This window comes from Pseudophryne corroboree, chromosome 3 (genome assembly GCF_028390025.1).
Source record: "Pseudophryne corroboree isolate aPseCor3 chromosome 3, aPseCor3.hap2, whole genome shotgun sequence".
Lineage (NCBI taxonomy): Eukaryota > Metazoa > Chordata > Amphibia > Anura > Myobatrachidae > Pseudophryne > Pseudophryne corroboree.
Genome location: NC_086446.1, coordinates 762478263 through 762496695, shown reverse-complemented (window position 1 = coordinate 762496695; position 18433 = coordinate 762478263). Strand labels below are relative to the sequence as shown.

General features: G+C 45.0%; 1 protein-coding gene across 2 annotated transcripts in view; it reads left to right on the top strand.

Moving 5' to 3' along the window:
- The window catches only part of LOC135056798 (ovostatin-like), a 124748-nt gene that overhangs the window by 93820 nt on the left and 12495 nt on the right, over positions 1 to 18433 (top strand). For both annotated transcript variants that reach the window (XM_063962399.1, XM_063962400.1), the window contains exons 22-30: positions 1546 to 1664; positions 6237 to 6288; positions 7718 to 7801; positions 9990 to 10166; positions 11004 to 11085; positions 12562 to 12721; positions 13941 to 14015; positions 14236 to 14401; positions 16973 to 17193. In XM_063962399.1, coding sequence (XP_063818469.1) covers positions 1546 to 1664; positions 6237 to 6288; positions 7718 to 7801; positions 9990 to 10166; positions 11004 to 11085; positions 12562 to 12721; positions 13941 to 14015; positions 14236 to 14401; positions 16973 to 17193 — 1136 coding nt within the window. The remainder of the gene's footprint in view (positions 1 to 1545; positions 1665 to 6236; positions 6289 to 7717; positions 7802 to 9989; positions 10167 to 11003; positions 11086 to 12561; positions 12722 to 13940; positions 14016 to 14235; positions 14402 to 16972; positions 17194 to 18433) is intronic.

Below are 18433 nucleotides of genomic sequence, written 5' to 3'. Positions count from 1 at the left end.
CTGGGTTGATTCTGAGTTGGCGACTTTCTACATTCTGACGCGTTTTGCATATGTCCATCCTATTCTGAGTTGGACTGAACTTGGCCAGTTTCGTCTTTAGAGTACATGGGGCATTTTTGGGCAGGAATTGGTCCCTGGCTTGCGCACTATTCATAGGTATATATCAAAGCTTGGTGCGAGTCGTGCTAGAGTAGCCTATTTCTGACATATATCTTATACCTAGGTTATGGCTGTTACAAGCGCAAATACTATTGATGGCTGTTGGCGCAACATCAATGGGCATCTTCCGGTTCCAGAAGGACAGCCCCACATTAGCTGTACAGTTACTGCATTAGGTAGTAAAACAGACGTCCTCGGATGCTGCAACTACAGTACAGCCACTTCAGGCCGTGTTTTGCTATTAAAAGTGATTTAGAACACAAAGTTTAGGATATACAGTAAACCCCTTAATCCAGAATCTCCTAAACTCCACCATTACAGTCTAGATTTTACGGATATCAAGGCTCGAGCACAGGTGATCAGGATTTATCTGATCTGTGCAATGGGTCGGTTTTCTAGACAACAAAACAGTTCAAAATCTTGAGGTCAGACTTAGGGGTAGATTTACTAAAGCTTCTAAAACAGATTGGTGTTGCCCATAGCAACCAATCAAATTCTGTCTCATTTTTCAGAATGCAATAGAGAAATGATCGAGAGAATGTAATAGGCTGCTATGTGAAACACCACTGGTAGTAAATCTACCACTTAGGGGTCTATTCATGCAGCAGTGAAAAGCCCTGTTTTGCGTTAAACAGGGCTTTTCTCTGCTTACAGCAATTCACAGAGCCGGTTACTGTGGAGAAGTCTCTGACTTCTCCAGCGGTACCCCCGCTCTGTGCCTGAATCGCATCACCATACCTTTTGTATGGTGAGTGCAATTCATGAAGGTGCGGAAAGCTCTGCTTTCCGCTTCTCCATGGAGTTCAGGTTCGCCATCTGAGGACGGCGTAACCTGAACTGTAGTGCGGAGACGTCAGGGAAGCTCAATGCTTCCCTGATCGCTGCTCGGCACCTCGTGCTGGCTCCGCCCCCGACCTCCCAGCAACCACTGCGGCCTGCCGGGAGGTCATCAAGCTGCGCATGCGCAAAGGTACCCGCCGCTGGACTCCGCATCGCAGGGAGGGACCGCTGGAGAAGACCTCACCGCAGGAGCCCCAGACACCGCAGCGCATCGTCGGAAGGGTGAGTATACATGAATTGCTACTTATCACAGCTATACATCGCATCGAAGAGATGCGATGTATAGTGATAAGTAGCAATTCTGTTTTCGTTTTCTACATCAATAGACCCCTTAGTGTCTGCTGCAAACATAATGGTAATCCAGTAATCAACCCTTCCCTGGCAGCTTCTGTATAGGAACGGTCTCTAATAACGCTCCGTTGTAGAGCTCAGCTGTGATAATGATTTGATGTGGATTTGAGTTGCATCCAGCGCTATAGTATCTGCTTCTCTGATTTTACAATAAAGCCTGCTGCACCTGTACATCTACTTGCTCCAATTTTGCAGGCGTGTTAAATGTCAGTGTGACGGGTGAAACTATTCAGATCGGAGATACATGTGAAGGCCCGGCAGACTCTACCCAGCCATTACGCAAGGATACTATAGTGAGAACCATCATTGTGAAGGTGAGAACACTCTCCTCCCCCCCCCCCCCCCCCCTTCCTACTGAAGAACCTTGGAAATACTGGGGGTCCTATATGACAAGCCCCTCTTACCTATCGCCAGTATCTCCATTAAATACTTTCAGGACTATTTAACGAGACATCTAGTGCTTCAAATATATTGTATTAGGCTAACTGATACTATAGACCGCAGTCCCCACTATATAACAAGGCATAACCTGCAGTATTGTCTACACTCCTTACACTGGCTACATATTCATTCCTCCATTATCACCAGAGCTGTCTTAACAGCAGTGTAGGCCCCTGGGCAAACTAATTCACTGGGGCTCCTACCCATCCTGCAGCAGTAGAGGTGGCGGTGCTATCAGTAGAAACTTTGATGTCCCGCAGGTGGTAGTAGGTTGTGTTCTATCTTCCGCTCAGCATGTAGGACCTGGAACAGTAATTTCTGCTAATTACACTTTTACTGCACAGATGGTGGGAGATTGGGAATGAGGGAGAACACTAAACTGTAGAAAGAGGCCCTGGGATATGACTTACAGGGTGGTAGGGCAGGGTTTAATACACAGGGGAGGGGTGGATAGTGGGAGTGGGCTTAATTTTCCGGTGGGAGGGCAGCTTGCTAGATTTTAGCTTTCAATGGGTTACAACACTAGAAAGATCCACCTTTCAGGAGGTGCTGGGGACTTGGGGATCAGAGTTCAGGAGCCAGAGCAATCCACCAATGAAAATATAAAACTGCCTACCAGGTGTGTGGAGCTGGAGCAGGGACCAGCTGCTGGAAGGCTGATATCTCTGGTTCTGGGTATAGTAGAGAAAAGCTGCCAGTGTTCACCAAAAGGGGAGAGTCCCAGCTTTTGGAATATACACTCAGAAAAACTCTAAGCCAAACATAACCTGAGATATCTAGCTGGGAAGAGCAATTAACAGGCTTTAATGGGGACCACTGCTTAGAAGCTGGATATCTCAGGTTCCCTAGGTTGGATTTTCAAAAATCTGGTACCGCTGGAAAGAGGGGACCCTCAGCTATCATCCTAGAGCCCTTAGACTCCTGGGGCCCTTGGTCAAGTGCCCATTGAGCCCATATGAAAAGATGGCCCTGATTACCATCCAGTTACACCCACTCAATTGCAAGCAGTGATAAGTAGCTCCCTAACAGTGCAGCTCCTGAGTGCTTGCCGGGAGCTACTCGTTGCTTTTTGGGTCACAGCAGCTGCGTGTGACGTCACGTAGCTGTCGCGGGCTTCCCCTCCCGCACCATCCGGGCACGCCTGCGTTGCCTGGACGGCCCCCCCCCCTCCCCCCCAGTGACTGCCTCTACCTGTCAATCAGGCTGAGGCAATCGCAGGGCTGATATGGCCGTCGGCTGTCTGGCATGCGTCGGCGCCGCAATTCAGACCTGATTGGTTGCTGTGCGAAAACACACAGCAGTGATCAGGTCTGAATTATACCCAAAGTTACAACTATGTACTGCCCACAGAGGCGTACACTCGTCTCTGGAGCTTGTGCAGTGTGATGGCGTGCCAGATCCCCCTGATAAATGGACCTACGTACCAGTGACGGACGGTGGGGTGAGGCAGAGCCTTTCCTGTCATACTTACGTTTGTGCCAGAGTTTTGATTGTATAAAGTATATGAAAAATACAAAGAATATGTTTTAAATATCTTTTTTGCATTATTCTAATAATTTTTATAGCCAAAACTCTGGAGTAAAAACTCTATGGCAGGTGAGGCAGTGCCTCACCTGGCTAACTTTTCCACACATCTCTAATCAAAACTCACCAGATTTCCAAGAGCTTATAATGCTGCTCCTGTGTATAATGCCCAAATGTACGCTTTGGCTCATATATTGCATGTAAAGCTCTGGTGCTAGCCAGTGCCTCCTGAGCTACTGTATTTAGCTCACCGCACGTCCCTGCTTATTTAGCTCACCGCACGTCCCTGCTACGTACAGCTTTGCTTCTTAGCGCAGTTGTGCATACTGTATATAAATGACCATCTAAGAGGTCATGAGTATACTCCAGTAGTCAATGGATGCATAATGGGGTCCAGTAGCCAGGGCCGTAACTGCAGTCTGTACTTAACTGTGATAGTGGCCCCACCCCCTTGTCCTGACATCCTGATGTCATCGGTCAGGGGGAGTGGCTAGTGTTGTGACCAGCCAAGGGCACAGTGCAGCCCTCTTATGTCCCTACTAGTAACACAGGGTGCCCTGGATCCAGAGGTATACCTCTCTAAGAGGAGAGCCTTTGATGATGATAAAGTGGACGGAGATGAAGTATAGCTAATCAGCTCCTAACTGCCATGTTACAGGCTGTGTTCGAAAATTGTCAGTTAAGGGCTCATTGGCTGGCACTTTATCTCTGTCCACTTTATCACTCTCCAAGGCTTGGTTCATCTACCCCTAAATGTCTGTCTGGCTACTTTATGTAAGAGCGAGATTTAGTTGCTGTGGATATTGATAATATAATATATATAATAGAGACCCAACTGTTTATGGTACCCTCCCCAAGTTTCTAAGTGTTCACCCTCTTGCAATGACATAATGATAGTGGGCACATGGGTTGGTATAGGGCCAGTAGACTTAGAGAGCCGCCTTCTCTGTACCCATCTCTCTTCGGAATCAGAACCAAATTCTTTTGAGAGAGACGTTTCCAGCATTCCACTGGCATTAAACCAGGGAACAGATGGAAGCCTGCAGAGGTTTTGAGATAAAGCTGGAGGTGGCGGTGGTAGGGGTTTACATGATGTTAAACGGCTCATGGGCACCACAATACTATGGGGCATATTATAATCAGGGGCCAGGGCAGTGCTGTTTAGCATACTATACATATGGTGCATTACTATGGGGCATAAAGCATTTATGGGCATTATTATGGGGAATTAAGTAAACTAGGGCACTACTATGGGGAGTAAATGAACCTGGTCATTACTATTGGACATAAAATGAACTAGGGTTCTACTATTGGGCATAAAATTAAGTAGGGCACTAATAAGGGTCATAAAAGAGATCAGGGCACTGTTATTAGGCATATAATGTACTAGGTTGGACCTTGCAACTAAGGGTCATACAATGAATTAGAGCACTACTACAAGGAAGAAAATGAACTAGGGCACTACTACAAGGAAGAAAATAAACTAGAGCACTACTACAAGGAAGAAAATGAACTAGGGCACTACTACAAGGAAGACAATGAACTAGAGCACTACTACAAGGAAGAAAATGAACTAGGGCACTACTACAAGGAAGACAATGAACTAGGGCACTACTACAAGGAAGACAATGAACTAGGGCACTACTACAAGGAAGACAATGAACTAGAGCACTACTACAAGGAAGACAATGAACTAGGGCACTACTACAAGGAAGAAAATGAACTAGGGCACTACTACAAGGAAGATAATGAACTAGAGCACTACTACAAGGAAGATAATGAACTAGAGCACTACTACAAGGAAGAAAATGAACTAGGGCACTACTACAAGGAAGAAAATGAACTAGGGCACTACTACAAGGAAGACAATGAACTAGGGCACTACAAAGAGACACATGAACTAATGCACTACTATGCATATGGCACAGACAACACTAAGACCAGTGTGATGGGTGTGTGTCCCTTATAAGGTAGGTCTCACACAGGCATGACTTGTATCCTACTGGAGGACCTTTTGGTGCACGCTTCATTGATCTAGGGGGAGATGTACTAAGCAGTGAAAAAAGTGGAGAAGTGAGCTAGTGGAGAAGTTGGCCATGGCAACCAATCAGCATTGAAGTAACATTTATCATTTGCATACTATAAAATCTATACAGGGCAGCTGATTGTTTGCCATGGGCAACTTCTCCACTGGCTCATTCCTCCACTCTCCTTTCAAGTATTTCCTTTATGTGGTAAAGTGGAGTTTATTATGGATTGCATCATGATGCAAAATAAATAAACAAATCCATTTAGTGATGGGTTTTTTAACATTGTTAATATAGCTCTGTATGTAAGATGCCTCTATATTCCATTTACTGTACTGTACATACAGTAGTAGTTTATAGTAGGACGGGATCCGGATTGAAAGTCGACAGTAACTAGGTCGACAATGTCTAGGTCTACCACTATTAGTCGACAGTAACTAGGTCGACAGGGTCAAAAGGTCGACATGTTCTAGGTCGACAGGTCAAAAGGTCGACATGAGTTTTTCACAATTTTTTTTCTTTTTTTGAACCTTTTCATACTTAACGATCCACGTGGACTACGATTGGAACGGTAATCTGTGCCGAGCGAAGCGGTAGCGGAGCGAAGGCACCATGCCCGAAGCATGGCGAGCGAAGCGGTGCACTAATTGGGGTTCCCAGTCCCTCTACGAAGAAAACAACACCAAAATAACATTAAAAACTCATGTCGACCTTTGACCTGTCGACCTTTTGACCCTGTCGACCTAGTTACTGTCGACCAATAGTGGTCGACCTAGACATTGTCGACCTAGTTACTGTCGACTTTCAATACCACACCCAGTAGGACAGTGTTCAAAATGCAATACAAAAAACAATTAAACCATTCTGTTTTTGTTTCTCTCTTCTGTGTATAAGGCTGAGGGTATACAGAAAGAAGTAACCAGAAGTGACTTTATCTGTGTGAATGGTAGGTGGATGGTATTTATCTTGTCCTAGTGTTAGTATACAGGCTACATTTCTCCAGCTCCTCACATTATTGGGAGTACTTTGCAAGTTCCTCACATTATTTGTAGAACCTGCCAAGTTCCTCATATTATTGGGAGTATTTACAAAGTTCCTCATATTATTGGGAGTATTTACAAAGTTCCTCATACTGTTGGGGTTACCTACCAAGTTCCTCACATTATAGGGAGTACTGTACATACCAAGTTTTTCACGTTATTGGGAGTACTTTCCAAGTTCCTCACGTTATTGGGAGTACTTTCCAAGTTCCTCACATTATTTGTAGTACCTGCCAAGTTCCTCATATTATTGGGAGTATTTACCAAGTTCCTCATATTATTGGGAGTATTTACCAAGTTCCTCATATCGTTGGGGGTACTTGCCAAATTCCTCAAATTACTGTGAGTACCTACCAAGTTCCCCACATTATTTGGAGTATCTAACAAGTTCCTCATGTTATTGGGCGTACCTGCCAAGTACCTCACATTATTGGCATTATTAGGATTATTTCCCAAGTTCTTCACATTATTTGGAGTATCTAACAAGTTCCTCACATAATAGGAAGTACTATTGAGAGCACTTACAAAGTTTCTCTCATTGGGCGGGATGTACGAAGCAGAAAATGCGGTAAACTCCCTGTTTACCGCATTTTCCTGATGTACTAACCCCCGGCCGGCAGGACAGCGCCGCGGCGGGGTACACCAGCTTTAGCTGGCATACGTCCATAGAAGCCTATAGGCTTCTCTCTGCGGCGCTGTGTGAGGGATCCGATCGGATCCCTCCCAGCATGCCCTGCGGCCGCCCCCGTCACCCCGCGCATGCGCAGACTGACTCCTGGGGCCGAATCCCGGAAGTCAGGCTGCCGCTGCGCATCGCGGAGGACAGCATCGTGGCGCAGGGCGGTGATGGGCAGCGATGTACATTAGTACATCCCATCCCGACCATTATTGGGAATACTTACCTAGTTCCCCACGTTGCAAGGAGTACCTACCAAGTTCCTCACATTAGTGGGAGTATTTACCAAGTCCCTCATTAATGGAGTTTCTCACATTGGGGGTAATTCCAAGTTGATCACAGCAGGACATTTTTTAGCAGTTGGGCAAAACCATGTGCACTGCAGGAGAGGCAGATATAATATGTGCAGAGAGAGTTAGATTTGGGTGGGGTGTGTTTAATCTGCAATCTAAATTGCAGTGTAAAAATAATGCAGCCAGTATTTACCCTGCACAGAAACAAAATAACCCACCCAAATCTAACTCTCTCTGCAAATGCTATATCTGCCCCACCTGCAGTCCACATGGTTTTGCCGAACTGCTAAAAAATTTCCTGCTGCGATCAACTTGGAATTACCCCCATTATTGGGAGTACCTACTAATTGTTTTTTTCCCCCTCAGACACAAGTGTTGTAATTCCAATCAATGTCTTCACTCCTGAGAACACTGTGAAAGATTCAGCAAAGGCGTCTGTTACTGTATTTGGTAAGTGCAAAGACCCTTTGATTTTATAAGCAGCAGATTTAATGTGTCATGGTGGTCATCACTTCTGTACATGCTACGGTGCAGTCAGGGAGTTCCTGATGCTGCCTCAAGAATATAAGCTTTCTTATAATGAAGGAGTAAAAGTTTCGCTTCAATTTTGTCTTATTAAAATAATTATGCAGGCTACATAGGCAAACGCAGGGGGGGTTTCTGGTTGCCCAGAAACCCCCTCCTCTTGGCAAGTGGCTCATATTTTAACAACAATAGCGATGGTATATAATACGGTTACTAGAGCTGCTGACCACACCATGCAGTTTAAGGAACAGAGCAGAGCTACTACACATGCCCAGTGGTAGCAGCTTCTTCTACCAAGTTTGCTGTGTGTGGATCTGAGCCCTCAATCAGTGCACTGGACCAGAGAGTAGGTACCAGGAAGAAGAGACAGGAGCCTTACCATGAGGTGGGAGAATGTTTGCATAGAAAGTGCAGTACTGGTTCCATTATATTTGTGTATTTATTTATTAATTATAGTATGTTTAACCTCTTCCTGATTACTTGTCTTATTTATATTATTTAAATGTGTTTGATGGAGCCTACACTATAGACCATATATTGTGTTAAATATTAATACTGTATTTCATGTTCTGCCAAGTGGGAGATTGTGGATTGCATTTGGAAACCCCCCTAATGAAATCCTGCGTTTGCCACTGGGTTACGACACCTTACTAGAATAACTCTTTATACCTGAACTAGGAGTTTCTCTGCCTGAAACCTTTCACTCTCCACCATTCCCCTCCATCCAACCCTTTGCCCTGACACACACAATTGCTGCAGTTTGGCAGATGTATTGAATACAGGCCCTCATTCCGAGTTGATCGGTCGCAAGGCGATTTTAGCAGAGTTACACACGCTAAGCCGCCGCCTACTGGGAGTGAATCTTAGCTTCTTAAAATTGCGAACGATGTATTCGCAATATTGCGATAACAAACTACTTAGCCGTTTCAGAGTAGCTCCACACTTACTCGGCTTCTGCGATCAGTTCAGTGCTTGTCGTTCCTGGTTTGACGTCACAAACACACCCAGCGTTCGCCCAGACACTCCCCCGTTTCTCCAGCCACTCCTGCGTTTTTTACGGAAACGGTAGCGTTTTCATCCACACGCCCCTAAAACGCTGTGTTTCCGCCCAGTAACACCCATTTCCTGTTAATCACACTACGATCGCCGGAGCGAAGAAAAAGCCGTGAGTAAAAATACTATCTTCATTGTAAAATTACTTGGCGCAGTCGCAGTGCGAATATTGCGCATGCGTACTAAGCGGATTTACACTGCGATGCAATGAAAAATACTGAGCGAACGACTCGGAATGAGGGCCACAGTGTTTCTGCAACCTCTATAAATGGACTGCAGTGCACTGATAGAGGGGTATCAATTAGGGGTGATGTTTTGGCTGTAAAAAACTTTGCGGACCTCGTGCCCAATTTTGGATCACCTAGGCTATGTGGTAGCCAATAAAAGAAAAACTGGGAAGGGTTTTTGTTTGCAGCCAAAATCATGTGGGGCGAGAGAAAAAAAGGTTGGATACTTACTGTTGTGTTCCGGCCGGTCCGGTGGTCTCTGCAGCTGCCAGTCATCTCCCCTCCATCTTCCCACTGTGGAGGAATATGCTGGGAGATGTAGTTCTCCCTGTTGTTGATTGCGGACACACACAGGGGTCATACACACACACACACACACACACACACACACACACACACACACACACACACACACACACACACACACACACACGGTGTCACACATCTGACAGGGGGTCACAGGGGTCTCACACACTCACACATAGTTACACTGTTGTAGAAGAGCAGCCTATCAGGACCTGGAGGAAGAAGACACTAGTTCACAATGCGAGTAATTAAGGACCAATTAAGATAATAATAAACCAGTTGCTTTTTTAGTCATCAGGGGGTGATATCGCAGGAGGTCCAGAACAAGTCCTGATTTACTTTTCCTGGAATTAACGATCTGTTAGTGAATGTGGGATTTAGACCCTAAAACACAAAATCGGTCACAAACTGACTTTTAGTAAATATACCACTTGATCTTTCCTGCCTTCTGTATAATCTTGCCATGTTCCTATGTAATAGTAAACACTTTGTAATAGTGACAACTTTTTATGGTGACATGTTTGTAGGAGATATATTTGGCCGTGCTTTGACCAATCCGGAGTCTTTGAACAGAGAGCCCACTGGGTGCGGGGAGCAGACCATCGCTAGCCTGATGCCCATACCAATTGCTGTGGATTATTTGAACAAAACCGGACGTCTGACGGAGGAGTTTCAAAAGCGAGCTACAGAAAATATGGCAATTGGTAATACTGAAACTGCTGTAGACACACCGTACAGAAACTGATTATTTTACCATTATTCACTGGGGTGATCTTTTACCTGGATAGGTCTGTAACAGAAAAGTAAAATGCTTTAATTATGGCTTTAGAACTATTATGAGGGATCTAGAATAGGAAAGTGCTCTGTAGAGTAATGGCATCTGATATAATATTGTGGAGTCCGGGTGAGGGATAAGCCTGGGAGGCAGTTGCTTTGGGTTGAACATGGTTTATATTGGTATCAGACGAGTACTTGCTGTAAGTTAGTTTCTAGATTCCAAACAGAATATGTTACATGGTAAGACTCCGAATTGTGTGCTCCCAATGAGAACCTGCTTTTCCATACTTCTCATTACAGAAAAACAACAACTTACTAAAATATAAAATTGTAGTAACCCTGTAATTTCAGCATTTTAATAAATCCAGTAATATGCTGCATGGGTGTTACTTAGATTGTAGCTAGGAAACCATAGTTTATAGTAATAGTTGAACATATCAGATGTTCTTGTTGGAAAGCCAGCTAGAGTAAACCTTACACCAGTGCTCTGATATGTGTGAGATCTGGGGTCGGGGGATAAGTGCAGACAGGTGACCCAGAACAAAACTGCACTGGAAGGACAATATGAAGCCATTGTATGAGACATGCATGATTCAAAATGTTATTCTACCTTTCTACAACTTATAATACAAATGATAATAAAAGGTAAATGCTGCAATAGAGGCCACCCTGAGTACAGCCCAGTAGTCCTAGTTTAGTGTTCTGTACCTTGAAGTGGTGCAGGTACTGTAACATGTAGTGTAACACCATATTTTCCTCTCTAGGCTACAGGAGAATTCTCGGCTACAGAAATTCCGATGGAAGCTTCAGCGTTTTTGCAGGAAGAGGATACGGGGGGAGTTCATGGTAAGTTAGACAGACGAAAGACCAGCACTGCATTATGTATGGGGGGCTGACACTGGCTAATCAATAATATACAGCCACTGCATTATGTATGGAGGAGCTGACTCTGGCTAATCAATAATATACAGCCACTGCATTATGTATGGGGGGCTGACACTGGCTAAGCCATGGGATGCAGTCAATTTACAGACAAGGTTAAAATATGGACATTTAAAATGTTGACAGGTCAAAAAATTTACATAAATGTTGCATGTGTTTTTTTTTTTTTAATTGAAACTGAGTAGTTCATACTTTACCATCCCATATGTATGAGGGGGTGCTGGGCTGCCATTAGAATTTGTGGGGCCTAATACGAATAAAACCTGTAGGGCCCACAAGCAGAGGCAGACAGGGGGAGGGTGCAGGGGCAGTTATAGGGGGAAGGAGGAGTGCTCACAGGACTCATCCTGCAGTGACCACTGCATGATAGACATGTAATCTGATTGGCTACCTGTCCTTACAGTGCGGTGGCCCACAGAGCTCTGTCTGCTCCGCAGTCTGTATAGCAGTGTAGTGTTCACAGAGGCTCTTAGTCTGATGAGATTCCTGCTCAGCACACTACCATACAGACTGCACGGAGCAGTCACCACACTGAAATGACAGGCATCCAATCGGATTTGCTGCTAGGCTTCCTGCATGTCATGCAAAAGTCACTTGGTGGGTACCGACGTTGTGATGCTAGCTTAGTCCCCACCTACTCCTATAACCTGTATGAACCCGAAGTCCTAGTTTGGTAGGGTTGACACTGTTGACCTTTTCGAGGTTAATCCTATTCATAGGGTCGACCTGGAAAAGGTCAACCGTGTCTATGTCACGGGTGGGGAACCTTTGGCCCTCCAGAACTACACATCCCAGCATGCCCTGCAACAATTTTAGCATGGCCAAATAGCAAAACTGTAGCAGGGCATGCTGGTATGTGTAGTTCAACAGCTGGCGTGCCAAAGGTTCCCCAACCCTGGTTTAGGTCGATCCCCAAAAGGTCACCTTTGACTAAATTTCGACATGGAAAAGGTCGTTATGCATTTTATTTTCGGGTGTCGTTTATGCCATAAAGTAATCAGGAACCCCCAATTAGTGCCCTGCATCCTCTTGCATGGCTCGCTTCACTCTCCATGCTTCAGGCCAGGTTACTATTCCCAATCAAAGTCCATGTGGTTTGTAAAGTATGAAAAAGTTCCAAAAATATATATATTTTTAAACTCATGTCAGCATTTTCCTGTGTCTACCATTGCCATGTCAACCTTTTGTCCATGCCAACCTTTTGACCATGTCGACATAAAGCCTGTCGACCATTAGTGGTCAACTTATTGACTGTCCACTTAGCATCCAGATACCGTTTAGTACATGATCCCTGCCCTGTCCTACCAAAAAAAAAATGTATTTGTATTTTAGATGTTGAATTGTTTTTGACTTTTTTGTCCTTTTTGATTTCTCCATCAGGTTGACTTTCAGAGTCTTAGAAACCTTACAACGTGTTGCCCAGTACACATTTGTTGATAAGACTATAATAAACCAAGGCTTGGTGTACCTGGAAAGCTTACAGGATTTAACTACTGGTTGTTTTGAGCCGAAGGGAACGGTCTTTAACAATGACCTGAAGGTAAATGAGTTCATCTCCTCATTAAAAGCTGGTGGTTAAAGCGTACAGGGCTAGGCCCATTTGCCAGCAGAAGACAGAAGCCCACTCTGCATTGTTCCGCCATCCTATAGATTCTGTTTGTATAGATCATTTATGCAGAAACCACCAAGAACAGGCTAAGGTGTCATTGACCACTGCAGTGATACATAGTACTGCACTGCTGTCATTCACTTCCATGAAGGACCCCCAACAGTTCATGTTTTCCAGGTCACCTAGCAGGTGCCCAAGTGCATTCATTACTAACTGACACATTTAAAAAAAAAATCTACAGGTGGAGATAATTATTTCACTTGTAACTCTGTGAGGAGACCTGGAAAACTTGAACTGTTGGGGTTCTTTGAGGACAGAATTTGGGAACCATGCTCTACTGTATAACCTAGTTACATTTACAGGGGAGATGTATGAAACCTTAAGTGTGGAGAAGTTACCCATAGCATTACATCAGCTTCCATCTATCATTTAATAGAATCTACTTAATAAATGCTAGCTAGAAGCTTATTGGTTGCTTCTCCACTTGTCCACATCTCCAGTCTTTAGAAGGTTTGGTAGATTCCCCCAACTGTATAGTTATTAAAAGTATGTGTTTACTGTAGAGCACAGGTTCTCCACTCGGTCCTCAGGACGCCACACAGTTCACTTTTTCCAGGTCACTGTGCATGACCAACTGTCACATTTTAAAAATCCACAGGTGGCATGGAAAATGAAACCTGTGTGGGGTCCTGAGAACCGGGCTTGAGAACCACTGCTGTAGAGGATGTACTGCCCCCTGTGGTGTCTCCTTATTGCAGTTGTAGGGCTACGACTACATTCTCCCAGAATGTCCTTTTTGACCATTATTCTTTAGATGGATTTCACAGTACCATATCTAGAGTTAAAAATTAATTATTTCAGAGCTGACTGTATGGACTAAGAAAGTACCAGTCACCCAGGTTATTTGCTATGGGTCACAGGGACAAAGGTCAGGGAAATAGATATCTGACAAAAAAAAATCTTAAATTATATGCGATTTTAGTTTGTGACTGTGTCTGTATTTTTTTTTATGTTTTGTTTTCATTTAGTATTTATAAATAAATAAATTGTATTTGTTCTTGATCAGCCAAAATTACAGACCTTGCTATTGGGACTCTTGTTTTAGTAGCAACATTTTTTGTTTAAAAAGAGAAAAAAAACTCTGTTGCAGGGCGGTGCGGAGGGAAAAGTCAGCTTTACAGCGGCCGTGGTTGTTTTTCTGTCAGAGACCTACTACGCGGCAAGGGTAAGTGAATTAGCAATATACAGTTGTGTGTCTGGGATATAGTTATGTGACCGGCGGTCAGGAGACCGCCTCCCCCTACATCCCTCCCCCTGAGAATCCTGACAGTTGGCATGCCGACCAACAGGGACTATTCCCACTCGTGGGTATCGGTTGTCACCGAGTCCACAAGGGGCTTCTTACACTTAAACTAGTTCTAGAATTATTTTCTGTTTATTTAAAGGTAACACTGCTTCGTAGTGCTCTTGACTGCCTGGTTGCTGCCTCTAAGCAAGAAGATCAGAGCATTTATAACCGGGTTATGATGTTCCATGCATTCCGAGTTTCGGGGGATACAGATCGGAGCAATGCAATTCTGCAAAAACTGAAGGACCAGGCAATTGTGGAAGGTACTGGCTACATCCTTAACAACCAATGCTCTCCATGAACTTTTACTCTATCACCCACTCATTCCAGCATCTGTGCCACCAGAACAACCAATGCTCTACATGAACTTTTACTCTATCACCCACTCATTCCAGCATCTGTGCCACCAGTACAACCAAAGACCAAAATATTAGTATTACAGAGCTGGAATGGAAAAATATAAATTGACATCTCAAATAGACACATTGGGCCAGATGTAATGAAGTTAGAGTTGGTCGGAGGACTGAACTTGGAGGTTTTTTTTTTTTTTTTTTAAAGCTGCATGCAAGTCCTAGGCAAAACTATGCCTTTAAAAATGCTTGTTGCTTTAAAAAACAATCCGTGTTTGGATGGGAACCCGCACCTCCCGCCAACTCGGACTTCAATACATCCGGCCCTAGATCTTGAAATCGTGTTTAATGTGTATTTATGAGACATTCGACAGAGATGTATCAAGCCTCCTAAGTAGGGTGTGACTGGTCCACAGGGGTTCAGGGGAAACCCCCAGGGGGCCCTGCTGCCTGGGGTCCCTTCTACCGCCTCTACGGATCAGGTTCCAGACTGTGTACTTGAATTATACTGTACATATGTTACCTTATACTGCACAGGACTATGGGGCATTTCCTAAGCTACATTGCTGTTACTAATCTGGTCCATTATCATGCATGCACTAGCAGTATTTACTATACATACTGTATATATTTATTAAGGGGCGCAGCCCGTGCACTCAGAGGGGGTGCAGCCAGCTGTCACATTGGTTTGTCTAACCCTCAAAGACTATCCACACCTCTAAACATGGGTCCTTACCACTGTATTCCCCTGTTGGGCCCTTCATGCCCCAGTCCAACACTGCTCCTAAAGAATGAAGACATGGACATTGGAAGTTACCTCTACCACCAATCAATTAGCTTTTAGCCATAATTAAAAAAAGTAAAAGCTGTTGATTGCTAGGGGCAACTTTCCTCATGTGTCCACTTCTTCACTCTTTATAAAGCATGATACCTCTCTCCATATGCATCCCACCCATAGTCACTAGGGATTCATCTCTCCTGCTGCTACAGCATTACACAAAGTCTCCAGACGAGGTCTTCTGTACATAAAAAGTACTGCAGGCTGCTACCTATGCTAAGGTGTAAAAGGGTAATTTAAGACAACTCCATAACACCATTAATTCTTGATGACTATTGCACTTTAATAACCTGCTAAGAGGGAGATGTACTAAGCAGTGGAAAGAGTGAAATCACTTTTATAATTTGAATACTATAAAATTATATAGAGCAGCTGATTGGTTGCCATGGTGCAACTTCTCCACTGGCTCACTTCTCCACCCTTTTCACTGCTTGGTACATCTCACTCTAAAAGACAGGGCCAAAACTAGGATTTTTGGCACTCGGGGCAAGGCAGTAATTTGGCGCCCCCCATGCGTGCGCACACACACTCTCTTTATAACTGTGTCAAAAACACATCAATAAACAGTTGGCAAAGTGACAACTAGCACCGTCAGGGTGCATCCAGCACACATTCCCTAGGAAAATGGATAGGAACACAAGAAAATGAACATGCGCCTCAGATACAGTATTGTGGGAGACTCTGACTGGCTAACCGCTGTAGGATTACAAAGCCCAGTCTGCCAGTCAGGGCCTAGGACCAATTAAAGAGGAGTACCAACTTTCTGGGGAGGGGACACACACAATGTGGGTTATCTTAGCTGCAGGGAAGAGTGGCTAGTGCTATATACCTGATATAAGGCATGCAATCACCCTATCACACACTGGGGGGGGGGACTCCAACTGCTTGTAGGACTACAAAGCCCTGCATGCAAGATGAGACCTAGGACCACACTTTAGGAGGCAGCAGCTGTCCTGGCATATAGAGAACTCACCCCAGTGCCCACACTTATTATCGTCTGCTGCTGCTTCCCCTCGCCTTGTTCTCCTCTGGTGGAGCCAGGGGCAGACATAGTTTTCACAGGCACAGGAGAGTGTGAACGACCACCCCCGCCCCATTCATAAGTGATATAGTTACCGGGGGGGGGGAGGAGTGTTGGTTTCCCAGGCATCCACATTAGTGGTACTGGGGAGCAGGAACCTGCAGCGAGGGTTCTTGGACTCGGCAGTAGGTAGCCCCTTAGGGCCCTGTTCTCCTCTGGTGGAGCTGCGTGTAAGAAGTGGGAGGAACTGGGGAACAGGCCTGGGGGCAGACATCGCTTACACAGGCAACAGGAGTGTGTGAGCAGCCATGGACCAGCGCTTTGGAAATTAAAGGGGGCAGCTGGAGAGTCCTTGTTCACCGCCTCTGCTCCATTCATTAGCGTTCTAGTTGCCGGAGTTTCATTGGTGGTGCTGGTACCAGCAGTGAGAGTTCTTGGAGCCAGCAGAAGGTAGCCCCTTAGGAAGGAGGGAAGGCGGAGAACCCATCTCTGCTCCCTCTCAGATTCTGCACCTGGGGATCATGCCCCTTAGGACCCCCCCTCCCTCTAGTTTCTGCTTAAAATAAAAAATGTCCTATGTAATTAATGCCTGACACGTGTTCTTTACTTTTCGCCCCTCTTACAGATGGCACTGTCCACTTGGAGCTTCCCATCAAATCCAAGCAGCAGCCCTTCTATGTGTTTGCTCCTCAAGCTTCATCAGCAGATATTGAGATGACAGCACGTTTCCTGCAGGGCTTGGCTGTAGGGTCTGATCACACCCCAGAGGAAATAAGCTACATGTCTACAGTTGCTCTTTGGTTTTCAAGGCAGCAGACCTCATCTGGGTCATACAGCTCTACAACGGTGAGATATTTAGTAGCTGTATTGTGCCAACATGTCATACAGCATGGTAGACTTAAGGTATCCTGGTGCAAAGAAATTACCTCTAATGGCATGACCTAAAAGTGGTGGCCCTGTGGATTTAGATTACAATCTAAGAGAAGTGGGGTACGCTGGAGAGATGAGGTAGCTGTTGACAGACGTACATGTCCATGGATGCGGCACTGTGCCACTTTTTGGTAATTTAATTTATTATCAGAGCTGGCCTTGGGCATAGACAGTATAGACAAATGCCTAGGGGCACAGGGAAAAAGCCTAGGAGCATCTAGGCAGGCTAGCCATCTGAGCTCTACTGCTCCAGCCCTAGATATCAGGCTGTCCTCCAATGGGATGTACAGGATTTCCGGCAATGCTGCGCAGTGGCCTGTCATGTTATAGGACAAGTAGCAGAAATCCTGTACAGCCCAGCACTGATCATACAACTCCTGCGGCTTCCAACAATATGACGCTGGCGTGACATAAGGTTTATATTATTCTTGATTGTTGGAGACACAAGGTGGATGGGAACTTAATGGCTGGGGACATAAGGTAGGGGGAGGGAGATTTGATAGCTGGAGACACACCATGGGAAGAGATTTGATGTCTGAGACACACAAGGGACAGAAGTTTGATGCCCTCTGTCTCCACAACCACCCACTGTCACGAGGCCACTCTCATTCAGTGAGGCCACGCCCCCTTCTCTTGCGCAACAGTCCCCCCTGTGAAGTCTCAGCGGTGATATACTGCTGATTGGAGAGGGCTGCATTTTTGTAGACACATTGCACTTAGTGGAGGGGTCCCTTCTGCTACTTGGTGAGGAATGGGATTATTGTATAGCTGTAATAATGCTACAAACTGTTTTTATTGAAGATGCAATAGTTTTAATGGCAAAAATACCCTGTTATCTTTGTAAACTTAGGACCTCATTCAGCAAGGATTGCAACATTTGCAAATCGCAATCTGGGTGATTATCGAACGACTGCGCAGCGTTCGCATTGCACATGCGCTAGTGAAAAAAGTGACAGAAAATGCGTTCTCATCGTTAGCAGAAACTGCAATCCTTAGTGAATAAGGTCCTTACACTACAGTTTGGTTATAATATAAAGCACCTGCAGGTTGTATCACTTGTGATGGGATATTTATTACACCTTATGCACAGACTTGCAGCAGTTTCCCTTTATGCAGCACCAATCCCGGCAGACGCTGGCACTTACACCGATTGGTT